General features: G+C 41.3%; 5 protein-coding genes across 5 annotated transcripts in view; 2 read left to right on the forward strand and 3 right to left on the reverse strand.

The window, feature by feature from the left end:
- The first annotated feature begins 369 nt into the window (after positions 1 to 369).
- Positions 370 to 1,457, forward strand: LOC122625289. The gene is made up of 2 exons (XM_043805359.1): positions 370 to 966; positions 1,181 to 1,457. The coding sequence occupies exons 1-2, from the start codon at positions 466 to 468 to the stop codon at positions 1,391 to 1,393; spliced, it is 714 nt and encodes a 237-aa protein (XP_043661294.1). The 5' UTR covers positions 370 to 465; the 3' UTR covers positions 1,394 to 1,457.
- Positions 1,458 to 1,578: 121 nt separating this feature from the next.
- On the reverse strand, positions 1,579 to 2,721 carry LOC122625292 (coiled-coil domain-containing protein 43). The gene is made up of 3 exons (XM_043805372.1): positions 2,452 to 2,721; positions 2,172 to 2,393; positions 1,579 to 2,038 (listed from the first exon to the last, which is right to left on the reverse strand). The coding sequence occupies exons 1-3, from the start codon at positions 2,611 to 2,613 to the stop codon at positions 1,796 to 1,798; spliced, it is 627 nt and encodes a 208-aa protein (XP_043661307.1). The 5' UTR covers positions 2,614 to 2,721; the 3' UTR covers positions 1,579 to 1,795.
- Positions 2,722 to 3,034: 313 nt separating this feature from the next.
- The window catches only part of LOC122626767 (homeotic protein female sterile), a 94,345-nt gene continuing 82,124 nt past the window's right edge, over positions 3,035 to 15,255 (forward strand). The window contains exon 1 of the mRNA XM_043807141.1: positions 3,035 to 3,740. The gene's annotated coding sequence lies outside the window, so the exon portion shown is untranslated. The remainder of the gene's footprint in view (positions 3,741 to 15,255) is intronic.
- LOC122626768 lies at positions 5,601 to 9,174 on the reverse strand. The gene is given in 3 exon segments (XM_043807145.1): positions 5,601 to 7,391; positions 7,394 to 8,139; positions 8,192 to 9,174. Coding segments are annotated over 3 exon segments (3,183 nt in total). The 5' UTR covers positions 8,926 to 9,174; the 3' UTR covers positions 5,601 to 5,688.
- Positions 10,670 to 14,256, reverse strand: LOC122626769 (toll-like receptor 13). Its single transcript, XM_043807146.1, has 2 exons — positions 13,274 to 14,256; positions 10,670 to 13,221 (listed from the first exon to the last, which is right to left on the reverse strand). Exons 1-2 carry the CDS (start codon positions 14,005 to 14,007, stop codon positions 10,776 to 10,778), a joined length of 3,180 nt encoding a protein of 1,059 aa, XP_043663081.1. The 5' UTR covers positions 14,008 to 14,256; the 3' UTR covers positions 10,670 to 10,775.

A 15,255-nucleotide genomic window follows, 5' to 3' on the forward strand; every position in this document is an offset into this window, starting at 1 on the left:
CGACTTCGTTTTGCAACAACTGTTGATTAAAAATAAATGAAAGATGCATACGAGATTGAGCTTTGACCCACTTGAGTCAAGCTCTAAAGATGCGGAGATCGAGCTTCTTGTGAGTAGGCTGAAAGCTTTCAGGATGTGTTGCAGGACTCCTTGCGATTAAGCTCGCACTCGGCAAACTTTTCGGAAATGTCTTATAAAAGATGCAACACCAGAAAGCTCGCCAGCGCAAAAGCTTCGGCTGAAAGAGAGGACGAGCTGCAACCCCTTAAAGGATAATGCTGCGGAGACCCCCCGTGCGGGTAATGGAATGGGCTTTTCGGAGTCAACAATAAAATTTTCAGTCAGCTTTCAGACGCAGCAGCCACAGCAGCAGCAGCAGTCAGCAGTCGCAGCAGCAGCAGCCGCTGCAGGATTAAGCGGTCGCTTCAACCAGGAGCAGCAGGAGTAGAGAATTTTCGCGTCAGGATGCGGAGTCGCACGGAGCTGGTGACCACCACTTTCGAAGAGAGCGACGAGGAGGACTTCAGTCCGGACGATTCCGACTCCGAGGAGGACTGGCGGCCCACCAAGAAGCGCCCCTCCAAGCCATCTGCCACCGATGGTGGCAGGAAGCGCAAGTCGGCGGCAGCCACGGCCTCCAAGGCCAAGCGCCGGATGGCCAAAGTGAGCGACGAGGAGTCCGACGAGGAGGATGACCTAGAAACAGATCCCAGTGACGACGACTTTGACTACCCGTCGGCCAGCACCTCGAAGCGACCCCAGAGTCTGCCGCCCAAGAAGCAGTTCGTCAAGTTGAATCAACTGGATTTGCTGGTAAAGAAGTCGGATCTGATGGCTCGCGACTGGCTGAAGAACAATCGCTTGTGTCTGTGGCGCAAGGATGAGCAGACGAATCTACTGCAGAAGTATCTGCGGGTCAAGTCGGCCGCCGAGGAGGAGGAGCTGCTCTTCACCTCCAGCTCTGTAGTGAGTGGTTTATTTTTATAACAATGGTTGTCACATTCAGGCATCTTAACATATCTATACTTGAGCAAAAACTGATTATGCAAACGTCAATGCAAGTTATTTGCAAACGTTTATATATCAACAAGGCTTGCCATAATTCGATATACTTTCTGTGGCATCCATTATTATAAAAGTATTATCAAGAGGACTACTATTAATATACTTAATTGCTTAGTACTCCAGTTGGGATGATCAGCAGACGAGCGACTTCATAGAGGTCAAGGTCAACTGCTTGGATCCCAACAATCGACGTATCAAGCTACACGATCTGGAGGCGCTTAAGAAAATCTCCGTGGAGCTACAATCAGAGCGAAATAAGAAATCGACATCGGACAAGGAAGACGCATCGGAGGCGGAGGAGGAGAAGCCAAATGAAGCTGATTCTTAAAAGAAACTACTTACTATACACAGAACTAACATTTTCATTAGTATTTACAACTAGTTGGCCAAGTTAGCGTTAAACAACAAATTTCCTTATAACAGCTATGTGAAAACAACTTTAAATTTAATTTAGTAAATTAAAGGAGTCCAGAAAACATGAAAATCAAAGAAAAGTGAAAACATTTGAAGATATCAAATTACAACTTTGGCGTTTCAATTATAATTATTATATTATATTCAACAGTTCGTTAACTCTCTTCAAAGCTTATCATCTCGCTTTAATGATTTTACTGTATATATATATATATATATGTATATGCAAACATATAAGCGAAATGCACTTTGCAAACTTGTACAGATCGTTATTGTTGTTCATAGAAAGAGTCTAAAAATATGCACTTGGGGACGGTTATCGACGCCGTTCGCCTTTGACGGTTTTGCGTTTCTCTTTCTTCTCCTCGCGCAGTTGCTTTTGCTTCTCCCGATCCTCCTTATCCTTCTGCTTCTTGGCCGCACTGTCCAGGCGGGCCTGCTCCCGCTTTTCCTTGGCCAGCGCCTGGACATCCGATTTGTTGGTGTTCTTGGTGAGTGCGCCGCTGTCATCGTTGCTTTCCTCCTCAGAATCCTCATCGTCCTCCTCTGCAACTGCAGTCTGCGGGAAGTTAAGTATGGCCATTTAATAAAAGCAGGTAATAGATACTACACAAGGCTGAAAGCTTGAGAGCAAGCTGCAATCAGCAGCTGGAGAAGCACAGCGGACAGAATGGACTACTTGGGATAGTGACCTGGGAGTATTGAGCCAGGATCTGCTGCTTGATGCGACGCTCCTCCTCGGTGTATTCACGCTCCTTGCTCACGGCGGGTTGCAGCTTCTGTTGCTCCAGCAACTTGGCCAACTGGGCATTCACATCGATGTCCAGGCCCTTCTTGGGCGGATCATCGGCGCTGGGATGGCTCTGTAGCCATTTTTGCAGTATGGTGGCCACCAGTTCGTCAATGTTGGCCGACTGCAAAGTTCACGAACGTTGGATGATGTAGAAAGTGCTATTGTTAAGCAAAACTTACACCTGTTTCGCTTAGGATTCCCTCGAGAGCCTCGATTTTTTCCTCTCTGGTTTCGTCGCCCTCCAAAATGCCAACGATATAGGAGCCGAAAACGTTCTCGTCGGTGTTCAGTTTGCGCAGCTGCTCGTTGAGCCAGCTCTGGAACTCGTCGGTGGCGCTCATGGCTGTTTACTATTTAGTTAAATATCATATATGGAGGGTTTTTGCCTGCGGAATAAATGGGCAGTGACAAATCAGCCGCAAAAGGCAACAAAAAATTGTGAAGCATGTGGCGCAGTGTTGGTGAGCGTTGGCAGGGACACAGCTGTTGCAGCAGCACTGCCAACTGCATACAAATTAATGTTTAACTGGAAAAACAATGTCATTTTATGATGGAATAAAATAGTTATTAGTTTGCGATGTCTCAGATATTAGGTAAATTCGCAAGTTTATTTATTGTTCTTGTTATTGTTTTTAATTATTATTTACAGTAACATTTGCTTAACATGTTGCTGGCAACACTGCTATCTGAACACCGCTGTTAGCCAACTGTTAACTGTCAGCAAACAGCTGTTGTCGCAGTGTTGGTAAACACCCGCACACCTTTTAGTTGTTTGCCGATTAAAACATCTTTACGCTTTTTGTTTGAAAACGAAATATGAACTGCTGTGCTTTTGAAACTCTGTCAGAATATTTAAATGGCCTTCCATCTCTTATTGTCTTGCAACAACAAAGTCTTGTAACGCACTTAAGGGCGTCAAATGGAGCAAATAAAGTTATAAACAATTTGTTTGTTTCTTGTGACTGAAGAATTCGTACGGTTTTGTGCGTAAATGTGTGCCCGTGTGTGTGCTCCGTTACTTGGCTGCGCGTGTGTTGGTGATTTTCGTTCGCTTTCTGATAACTCACATCGCAGCAAACAGCAAAAGCAAAAGAAACAGCAAATGCGACAGCAACAATAACAAATTGCCAAGTTTCCAAGTTGCAGCAACAACGTCACACGTCTGCGACACCTGCGTCGCTGTCGCCAAAGTTGTGTTGCTATTGTTATTGTTATTGTTGCTGCTGTCGCCGCTGTCGTCGCCTTCGCCTTTTGTTTATTTGTTGTTGCGTCGTCGGCAGACGCTATAAACAAAAAGCAGAGAAAAAGAAGCACGTAAAGAAGGAAAACCGCACAAACACACTCACACACACACGCGCGCGTGTGGCGTTGGCAACAAGTGGAATATATACAAACGAATTTTATACATCCCCATGTTTGTGCGTGATTTACAAGTCGCCGTTAAATCCCTGCGACAATTTAACCCGAGGTTAGTGATAGCCATCGGAAAATACATTTTCCAGCTGCGGCAGGTCTCGGATTTTTTATTGCGATGTTTTAAGGATTGACTTATTTATTGCTAACAATAGAATATTTATATTAGAAAATAAGCATTAAATATATACAAATAAATAATAATTTGCAATTGGAGTTAAGAGATATTTTCAATTTTAAAGAGCTTAGTTACATTTTCACGAGTAATGTTAACTTTATAATTATGATACGCAACTTACTGTTGCAATTTTGAGTCAAACATCTCAACTTGATACATATTGAACATATTTTTAAAACCACATCGGGAAACAAAAAATTATTCAAACAAACAAAAATGACGAGAGCTTAATTACAAAAACAAACCAAAAAGACGTGAGCCTAATTACAAAAACAAAGAAATGAAGTAAAATAACAGAATATGAAGAGTATACGAATGTAAAGAGTAAATTTTTTGGGATATCTGTGTGTTTGTGCATTGGATTTGCTTGAAGTGCTTTGTATTTTGCCTCCGATCTTTGGTTCTTCACCTGCGAACATTGAGCATCCTGCCACATTCCCAGCATCCTGCCACTTTCTCAACCTGCTGCCGCCCACAAGGACCTCCGCCGCCCACTTTGCTCCTTCGCCCATCGACTTGCGGCCGCAACGCGCGTTGTGTTGACTGTTTTTTTAATGAGCCCGGTTTGTTTATGGGCGTGTAAATGTGAGTGTTTTACACTTTCCAATCCGTGTGCATATTCATGCGAGCTCCTCGGCGAACGCCTCTGTGCCTGTGTGTGTCTGTGTGTTTGTGTATGCATAATAATGGCCATTAAAATTAAGTAATTGACGCAGGCAGCGAGCAGACGACACCGCTCAATGGGCCAAAAGGGAGCGGTTGGGAGGGGGAGGGGGAGTGGGAGGCAGGCGGTCTTGACTGATTCAGCGGCAGCGCGGAAAGGTGAAAACCGGAAAATGAAAAGCACGGCTAAACGCAGAATGCTACGGCCTGAAATGCACGAGTGTATATGTAAAACATCAGCTTTTCGCAGTGAGATTCTCGGTCTCTTTCGCCAACTGCAGAATTCGTCATTAAATTGGAGACCCATTTTTTAGGTTTCGGCGAGCTCATAAAATTCACACGTTTCATTGCTTACGATTTTGCAATCGCGCACAGTCGTATAAAGCTGTTCCATGTAAATAATAAATAAGATTCTTTAAAGCTTAAGTTTAAATGACTCGGTTAATGCTGCTAAGCACTAAGACGTAGAAAGTCTTATTACTTTGTTGCGATACCCGTTACTCATAGAGTAAAAGGATATACTAGATTCGTTGAAAAGTATGTAACAGGCAGAAGAAAGCATTTCCGACCATAAAAAGTATATTCTTGATCAGGATCAATAGCCGAGCCCATCTGGCCATGTCCGTCCGTCTGTCTGTTCGTCCGTATGAACGTCGAGATCTCAGGAACTACAAAAGGTAGAAAGTTGAGATTAAGCATTTAGACTCCCAGAGACATAGCGCAAGTTTGTTGACACATGTTGCCACGCCCACAAACCGCCAAAAACTGTCAGTTTTGAAGAGCACCCCGCACCATAGCTGTGTAACGGGTATCTGATAGTCGGGGAACTCGGCTATAGCGTTCTCTCTTGTTTTTTTGTAAATTTACTTACACTTTACCTTAATCCAGCCTGGTTCTTTTTGGAGCTCCGCACAAATTGAGCTTGTAAAGGCTACAAAAAACCGCCAAAATTAAATTTTATTTAAACAATGTTCTGGCCTTACTTAAATAAGAGGGAAATAAGAGAGAAGTTGAGATTTTCGAGCATTTAACAAAAGTATTTTTATTGCAGTTATTTTTGCATTGACAGAGCATGGATCTGATACTATATTGTTCAGATTTGATAGATAAACGGGAAAAAATTATAATATATTTTTCATAACATATGATGTGTATTTTGTTCTTATACCTCGGTTTCTGCATCAGAACGTCTTCTCTTCGAATGCCTGGCATGTGGCATTGAATACATCAGCTTGTTCCAGAAGTTTGGATGATTTCTCTCCAGATAGGTGTTCAGCACCATGTACGCTTTCAACTCGCTGTCTAGATCATCGAAGTTTTCTACATCAGGATAAACGACTACGATCAGGCGCTTGCACCGATCCTTCGAGGTTGCATGTAGCGCCAGTCTGAACTCGAGGCGACCCCAGGTGGACTGGAGGAAGTTCTTCGTCATCAGGATGATAATGCGCCTTGAGCCCTGCACAGATCGGTTAATGCAATCGGGAATGCACTCGCCCACCAACCAATCTCGCAGGTAGAAACATAGCCTAAACTTGTGCTTGCCGTTCTCCAGGCGGTCCACGAACTCCTCGACAAGCTCCTCGTCCTTGTGGGTGAATGATAGGAAGGCATCGAATTTCTTCTCCTCGTCGAGTTCCCGGCGGGCGGCCAAACTGAGGCATATTTCGTGCTCGTAGAACCAGATCATTATGGGTCGCCTAAAGCAGACAAAGATGTTAAGGGACAAAGCAAGGATCAGCAGAGAGACGGCGAGGGAGGTGAAGTAGATATGAACCGAGGGGCATATATCAGTCTGTTCGATCTCAATCAACGATCGTGCAGTACCACTACATTGAATAGCTGAAGCGTTTGCAATATGTCTCGCTTGCGCCTTTACGAATACCAGGAAGTCCTTCTCTTCGCAACTGCAAGTCCACGGATTCCCAAAAAGTGATAGTTTCATCTGGGATGAATTCATTCTTTTCTGCAGGAATCCCCGTACTCGACTGTCTAGAGCCGAGAATTTATTGTTACTGATGTCCAGGTGTATAAGTTTCTCTGGTAGGTGATCAATATTGGAAAGTCTGTTGTTGGCCAAATAAAATCGTGTCACGTTTGAGTATCCTGGTAGCAAGCTGGATGGCCATTTCTCGAGATTATTTCTTTCAAAGATGAGAGTTGTTTGTCCAGTTACTGGTGTGGGTAATGGTGGTACTTCGCGAAGGTCCTTTCCACTGCAGTCGATCATCAGTTTGAGCGATTCGGAATTGGAGGTGTCGACGCAGCAAATGCAGTCTGCAGGACATTTATCCTGAGTTATGTTAACGCGGCGGAAGGCTGTTTCGTATTCCATCGGCTCGTGCTTCCTGAGATAAGATAGGAAGGCCTTTTTCCTGCAATTACATTCCCAAGGGTTCCCAGAAAGTTCTATCTTAGTGATGTTCTCCCGATTTTCAAAGAAGGCTACCACATCATCATCCAGATAATTTAAACGATTATTGCGTACGTCTAGGTAAGTTATGTTTTTTGAGAACCGGTGAAGTGGAAGTTCTCTTATCAGGTTTTGGGACATGTGTAATTTCTGTATCGAGGGATAACCATAGGTTATAGAATTTCTATAACTGATATAACTTATTTCATTTGCATCAAGATATAATGTCACGTTGTACGGAATCGAGTTCGGTAGCCTTGGATAATAGTTAAGAGTTAAATTCCGACAATTTATAATTAATTCACCCGTTTGCCGTTCGACACAACATGAGCATCTGTAAGGACAGCGTACGTTGAGATGGTGGAAAATAATTTCATCGAACTCCGCCGAATAGATCATAATTAAGAAATTTAATCGTTCCATTGCCTCTAAGTAACTATGCGAACTGCCAAGGCTCTTATTATTTCATCTTCATTTGGTTCTAGATATAAATGATCTATATGTTCAACAAAAAACTTTCTCACATATACTCTATATGTAAATTCGAAGAATGTTATTAAGTCGTCAAATTTGGATGTTTCTATCCGTAACACGTTTGCTTTATTCCTAAAGAAATCTTGTAAGTAGTATTCATCGCAGTAGACAATCCATTTGTTGCCATGCTGAAAGAAAGTATTAACACTGTGTAGATACTCAACAACCTGTGGGCTTAGGGTAGTAATATTATTATGTCTGATGTCCAGATAGTAAAGACTTTCAGGCAGTTGGCTCACGCTTAGACTTGTTAGTTGGTTGTATGACACGTTCAAGGATTGTATGTTTTTATAGCCTTCCAATGAGTTGTAGGGCAGTTCAGTCAACAGGTTGCCCTGAAAGACCAGAAGTGAATGACCTTTTTTCGGAACCGGTAGCGATGGAATAGTTGTGAGGTTTTTCGGACCACAATCAATTTCCAAACGTGACTTGTCTCGATCATATCTGCAATTGCATTCTAAGGGGCATGCAACCTTATTAATTCCCAATGTAAATGGACAGCGACTTTTGTATGGTTCACATATGAAAGCAGTAAGATTTGCAAAGGATTTATATCGGTTAACTTCTATGGTTTCAAGATTCGTGAATTTGTCAAAGTTTTTCAAGTCCACCACATTCTCAACCTTCATAAAGCAATATGTTAATGATTCCTGGAGTGTAGAAGATCTGAAATGCAGTCACACATTAATGTAAGAAAAGCGACACTTATTTTACTTACCTCAAAAACGAAAAATCTTTTAAAACAACATTATCGAAAATAAGCCGACTTAAACTTGTTAAATTTTCAAATGTTTTAGCCGTCAAACCTTCTACATTTAATCTAGTAAATGTGACGCCGCTCATGTTATTTTTGCCATGAAAAACATTTTCTTCCATTGTTAGTGTCGGTATTTCAAAAGTATTTGTATTATTAATTTCGATTTGCTTGGTGTGGTTCATGGTCTTCCGAATGTAATTGTTTATAACCATGGAATTAAGTGGACTGTCATATGCATTTTTAAAAGTTACATTTTGCGGTCCATTTGCGTAATGTACACCCGTCTCAGTTATCACCAAGGATGGAAGGTAAATATTGTAGTCACCAATTTCCCGAATGCCAAGTAGGGCAAGATAATGTACACCAGGACTTATTCTCATATCGACTTCACTTCGAATTCCACGCACAATAATTTTAACAAGTTCGTAATCAGTTTCATTAGATATTTTGTAAATATTCCAACGGTGAAACACTGGGTTTTTCCAATTTATTTGTAGAGTAGAAACATCTAAACTCATTTGATAATCTTCAGTGGTTACAATATTATCAGTTATTGAGCACGATCTGTTTTCGCCAAGTTCACGAAAATAAATTTCGCAGTAGTCCTTTCTAATGTTTTCCAATTGCTTGGAACAGTGAATTCTAGAATGTTGAATGAAAATAAGCAAAAATAGAAATCTTATTTGACTCGACATTGTACGATGTTGCCCGGGCCGAACTTAAAACTGCACTGAAGTGGCTGGAATTATGATTTGCTTTTGAATACCAAAAGGAAATTTAATAAATCCACTGGGAGCAATTGGAAAATAGTTTTGAAATTAGAGGCTCACCCTAGATTGATAAAATAATAATTTATTGAATGGACAAAAAAGCGCAATCGTAACCATTTTAGTTGTGTTCCGACTCCCTGTTGGACAATAAAAATTAAACCGCCCCAATCTGACATTTTTGTAAGTTTTCTTAATTTGTTTCTTATATTTTTATATCCGTTACTCGTAGAGTAAAAGGGTATACTAGATTCTTTGAACAGTATGTAACATGCAGAAGAAAGCGTTTCCGACCAAATAAAGTATATTCTTGATCAGGATCAATAGCCGAGTCGATCTGACCATGTCCGTCTGTCCGTTCGTCTGTCCGTCCGTCTGTCCGTCCGTCCGCCTGTCCGTATGAACGTCGAAATCTCAAGAACTATAAGAGCCGGAAGGTTTAGATAAAGCATACAGATTCTATTGAAACTCGGGGAACTCGACTATAGCATTATCTCTTGTCATGTTTTTAAATTCATGGTTATTTTTCTTTCAGCCCACTGTGCGTATTCCCCATCTTGGTTCCTTGTGTTTTTACGGCTCTTTTCCACTGCCATTTTAGTAGTGGACACGGCCTCGCTCATAAGAAATACTTCTCCGCTGGTTTATGCCAGCTTGATGGCTTTGCTTGGCTCGCTGCAGGCAGCGAGCAGACGACACCGCTCAATGGGCCAAAAGGGAGTGGTTGGGAGGGGGAGGCAGGCGGTCTTGACTGATTCAGCGGCAGCGCGGAAAGGTGAAAACCGGAAAATGAAAAGCACGGCTAAACGCAGAATGCTACGGCCTGAAATGCACGAGTGTATATGTAAAACATCAGCTTTTCGCAGTGAGATTCTCGGGCTCTTTCGCCAACTGCAGAATTCGTCATTAAATTGGAGACCCATTTTTTAGGTTTCGGCGAGCTCATAAAATTCACACGTTTCATTGCTTACGATTTTGCAATCGCGCACAGTCGTATAAAGCTGTTCCATGTAAATAATAAATAAGATTCTTTAAAGCTTAAGTTTAAATGACTCGGTTAATGCTGCTAAGCACTAAGACGTAGAAAGTCTTATTACTTTGTTGCGATACCCGTTACTCATAGAGTAAAAGGATATACTAGATTCGTTGAAAAGTATGTAACAGGCAGAAGAAAGCATTTCCGACCATAAAAAGTATATTCTTGATCAGGATCAATAGCCGAGCCGATCTGGCCATGTCCGTCCGTCTGTCTGTCCGTCCGTATGAACGTCGAGATCTCAGGAACTACAAAAGGTAGAAAGTTGAGATTAAGCATTTAGACTCCCAGAGACATAGCGCAAGTTTGTTGACACATGTTGCCACGCCCACAAACCGCCAAAAACTGTCAGTTTTGAAGAGCACCCCGCACCATAGCTGTGTAACGGGTATCTGATAGTCGGGGAACTCGACTATAGCGTTCTCTCTTGTTTTTTTGTAAATTTACTCACACTTTACCTAAATCCAGCCTGGTTCTTTTGGAGCTCCGTACAAATTGACCTTGTAAAGGCTACAAAAAATCGCCAAAATTAAATTTTATTTAAACAATGTTCTTGGCCTTACTTAAATAAGAGAGAAATAAGAGAAAGGTTGAGATTTTCGAGCATTTAACAAAAGTATTTTTATTGCAGTTATATTTGCACTGACAGAGCATGGATCTGATACTATATTGTTCAGATTTGATAGATTAACGGGAAAAAAGTATAATATATTTTTCATAACATATGATGTGTATTTTGTTCTTATACCTCGGTTTCTGCATCAGAACGTCTTCTCTTCGAATGCCTGGCATGTGGCATTGAATACATCAGCTTGTTCCAGAAGTTTGGATGATTTCTCTCCAGATAGGTGTTCAACACCATGTACGCTTTCAACTCGCTGTCTAGATCATCGAAGTTTTCTACATCAGGATAAACTACTACGATCAGGCGCTTGCACCGATCCTTCGAGGTTGCATGTAGCGCCAGTCTGAACTCGAGGCGACCCCAGGTGGACTGGAGGAAGTTCTTCGTCATCAGGATGATAATGCGCCTTGACCCCTGCACAGATCGGTTAATGCAATCGGGAATGCACTCGCCCACCAACCAATCTCGCAGGTAGAAACATAGCCTAAACTTGTGCTTGCCGTTCTCCAGGCGGTCCACGAACTCCTCGACAAGCTCCTCGTCCTTGTGGGTGAATGATAGGAAGGCATCGAATTTCTTCTCCTCGTCGAGTTCCCGGCGGGCGGCCAAACTGAGGCATATTTCGTGCTCGTAGAACCAGATCATTATGGGTCGCCTGAAGCAGACAAAGACGTTAAGGGACAAAGCAAGGATCAGCAGAGAGACGGCGAGGGAGGTGAAGTAGATATGAACCGAGGGGCATATATCAGTCTGTTCGATCTCAATCAACGATCGTCCAGTACCACTGCATTGAACAGCAGAAGGGTTTGCAATATTTCTCGCTTGCGCCTTTACGAATACCAGAAAGTCCTTCTCTTTGCAACTGCAAGTCCACGGATTCCCCAAAAGTGATAGTTTCATCTGGGATGAATTCATTCTTTTCTGCAGGAATCCCTGTGCTCGACCGTTTAGAGTCGCGAAATTATTGTTACTGATGTCCAGGTGTATAAGTTTCTCTGGTAGGTGATCAATATCGGAAAGTCTGTTGTTGGCCAAATAAAGTCGTGTCACACTTGAGTATCCTGGTAGCAAGCTGGATGGCCATTTCTCGAGATTATTTCTTTCAAAGATGAGAGTTGTTTGTCCATGTGTTGGTGTGGGTAATGGTGGTATTTCGTGAAGGTCCTTTCCACTGCAGTCGATCATCAGTGTAAGCGACTCCGAATTGGAGGTGTAGACGCAGCAAATGCAGTCTGCAGGACACTTATCCTGAGTTATGTTAACGCGGCGCAGGGCTGTTTCGTATTCCATCGGCTCGTGCTTCCTGAGATAAGATAGGAAGGTCTTCTTCGTGCAATTGCATTCCCATGGGTTCCCAGAAAGTTCTATCTTAGTGATGTTCTCCCGATTTTCAAGGAAGGCTACCACATCATCATCCAGATAATTTAAACGATTATTGCGTACGTCTAGGTAAGTTAGGTTATTTGACAGCAGAGTAAGTGACATTTCTGTTAACAGGTTTTGGGACATGTGCAATTTCTGTATTTCTGTATAATTTGCAGAACTGGGATAATTTATTTCATTTGCATCAAGATATAACGTCGTGTTGTACGGAATCGAGTACGGTAGCCTTGGATAAAACTGAAGAGTTAAATTCCGACAATTTATAATTAATTCACCCGTTTGCCGTTCGACACAACATGAGCATCTGTAAGGACAGGGCGCGTTGAGATGGTGGAGAATAATTTCATCGAACTCCCCCGAAAACATCCTAATGAAGAGATTTAATATTTCCATTGTCTTTAAGTATTTATACGAACTGTCATAGGCCCTTATCATTTCATCTTCATTTGCTTGTAGATAATTATATATATATGCATCTGTATATTGAACAAAAAACTCTCTCAAGGATGGATAAAATTTTGCGTCCATGTAATTCATTATGAATTTAAATTGGTATTTATTTATCCGTAACAATTTTGATTTATTCCTAAAGAAATCTTGTAAGTAGTGTTCATCGCAGTAGATAATCCATTGGTTGCCAAACTGATTAAAAGTATTAACACTGTGTAGATACTCAACAACCTCTGGACTTAGGGTAGTAATATTATTATGTCTGATGTCCAGATAGGAAAGACTTTCAGGCAGTTGGCTCACGCTTAGACTTGTTAGTTGGTTGTGTGACACGTCCAAGGATTTTATGTTTTTATAGCCTTCTAATGAGTTGTAGGGCAGTTCAGTCAACAGGTTGCCATGAAAGACCAGAAGTGAATGATCTTTTTTCGGAACCGGTAGCAATGGAATATTTGTGAGATTTTTCTGCAAACAATCAATTTCCAAACGTGACTCTTCTCGATCATATGTGCAATTGCATTGAAAGGGGCATGCAACCTTATTAATTCCCAAAGTAAATTTACAGTCCCTTTTGTTTGGTTCACATATGAAAGCAGTAAGATTTTCAAAGGATTTATATCGGTTAACTTCTATGGTTTCAAGATTCGTGAATTTGTCAAAGTTTTTCAAGTCCACCACATTCGCTACATTCATAAAGCAATATGTTAATGATTCCTGAAGTGTAGAAGATCTGAAATGCAGTCACACATTAATGTAAGAAAAGCGACACTTATTTTACTTACCTCAAAAACGAAAAATCTTTTAAAACAACATTATCGAAAATAAGCCGACTCAAGCTTGTTAAATTTTCAAATGTTTTAGCCGTCAAACCTTCTACATTTAATCCAGTAAATGTGACGCCGCTCATGTTATTTTTGCCATGAAAAACATTTTCTTCCATTGTTAGTGTCGGTATTTCTAAAGTATTTGTATTATTAATTTCGATTTGCTTGGTGTTGTTCATGGCCTTCCGAATGTAATTGTTTATAACCATGGAATTAAGTGGACTGTCATATACATATTTAAAAGTTACATTTTGCGGTCCATTTGCGTAATGTACATCCGTCTCAGTTATCACCAAGGATGGAAGGTAAATATTGTAGTCACCAATTTGCCGAATGCCAAGTAGGCCAAGATAATGTACACCAGGACTTATTCTCATATCGACTTCACTTCGAATTCCACGCACAATAATTTTAACAAGTTCGTAATCAGTTTCATTAGATATTTTGTAAATATTCCAACGGTGAAACACTGGGTTTTTCCAATTTATTTGTAGAGTAGAAATAGCTAAACTCATTTGATAATCTTCAGTGGTTACAATATTATCAGTTATTGAGCACGATCTGTTTTCGCCAAGTTCACGAAAATAAATTTCGCAGTAGTCCTTTCTAATGTTTTCCAATTGCTTGGAACAGTGAATTCTAGAATGTTGAATGAAAATAAGCAAAAATAGAAATATTATTTGACTCGACATTGTACGATGTTGCCCGGGTCGAACTTAAAACTGCACTGAAGTGGCTGGAATTATGATTTGCTTTTGAATACCAAAAGGAAAATTAATAAATCCACTGGGAGCAATTGGAAAATAGTTTTGAAATTAGAGGCTCACCCTAGATTGATAAAATAATAATTTATTGAATGGACAAAAAAGCGCAATCGTAACCATTTTAGTTGTGTTCCGACTCCCTGTTGGACAATAAAAATTAAACCGCCCCAATCTGACATTTTTGTAAGTTTTCTTAATTTGTTTCTTATATTTTTATATCCGTTACTCGTAGAGTAAAAGGGTATACTAGATTCTTTGAACAGTATGTAACATGCAGAAGAAAGCGTTTCCGACCAAATAAAGTATATTCTTGATCAGGATTAATAGCCGAGTCGATCTGGCCATGTCCGTCTGTCCGTTCGTCTGTCCGTCCGTCTATCCGTTCGTCCGTCTGTCCGTATGAACGTCGAAATCTCAAGAACTATAAGAGCCGGAAGGTTTAGATAAAGCATACAGGGGAACTCGGGGAACTCGACTATAGCATTATCTCTTGTCATGTTTTTAAATTCATGGTTATTTTTCTTTCAGCTCACTGTGCGTATTCCCCATCTTGGTTCCTTGTGTTTTTACGGCTCTTTTCCACTGCAATTTTAGTAGTGGACACGCCCTCGCTCATAAGAAATACTTCTCCGCTGGTTTATGCCAGCTTGATGGCTTTGCTTGGCTCGCTGCAGGCAGCGAGCAGACGACACCGCTCAATGGGCCAAAAGGGAGTGGTTGGGAGGGGGAGGCAGGCGGTCTTGACTGATTCAGCGGCAGCGCGGAAAGGTGAAAACCGGAAAATGAAAAGCACGGCTAAACGCAGAATGCTACGGCCTGAAATGCACGAGTGTATATGTAAAACATCAGCTTTTCGCAGTGAGATTCTCGGGCTCTTTCGCCAACTGCAGAATTCGTCATTAAATTGGAGACCCATTTTTTAGGTTTCGGCGAGCTCATAAAATTCACACGTTTCATTGCTTACGATTTTGCAATCGCGCACAGTCGTATAAAGCTGTTCCATGTAAATAATAAATAAGATTCTTTAAAGCTTAAGTTTAAATGACTCGGTTAATGCTGCTAAGCACTAAGACGTAGAAAGTCTTATTACTTTGTTGCGATACCCGTTACTCATAGAGTAAAAGGATATACTAGATTCGTTGAAAAGTATGTAACAGGCAGAAGAAAGCATTTCCG

The sequence above is a fragment of the Drosophila teissieri genome, chromosome 2L, assembly GCF_016746235.2.
Source record: "Drosophila teissieri strain GT53w chromosome 2L, Prin_Dtei_1.1, whole genome shotgun sequence".
Lineage (NCBI taxonomy): Eukaryota > Metazoa > Arthropoda > Insecta > Diptera > Drosophilidae > Drosophila > Drosophila teissieri.

Coding starts and splice junctions, on each gene's coding strand:
- LOC122625292 (XM_043805372.1), bottom strand. CDS start 2,613: ATGAGCGCCACCGACGAGTTCCAGAGCTGGCTCAACGAGCAGCTGCGC. Junction 2,394..2,451: donor GAATCCTAAGCGAAACAGGT/GTAAGTTTTGCT, acceptor TGAACTTTGCAG/TCGGCCAACATTGACGAACT. Junction 2,039..2,171: donor TCCTGGCTCAATACTCCCAG/GTCACTATCCCA, acceptor AACTTCCCGCAG/ACTGCAGTTGCAGAGGAGGA.
- LOC122626769 (XM_043807146.1), bottom strand. CDS start 14,007: ATGTCGAGTCAAATAATATTTCTATTTTTGCTTATTTTCATTCAACAT. Junction 13,222..13,273: donor AAAGATTTTTCGTTTTTGAG/GTAAGTAAAATA, acceptor ACTGCATTTCAG/ATCTTCTACACTTCAGGAAT.
- LOC122625289 (XM_043805359.1), top strand. CDS start 466: ATGCGGAGTCGCACGGAGCTGGTGACCACCACTTTCGAAGAGAGCGAC. Junction 967..1,180: donor TCTTCACCTCCAGCTCTGTA/GTGAGTGGTTTA, acceptor TTAATTGCTTAG/TACTCCAGTTGGGATGATCA.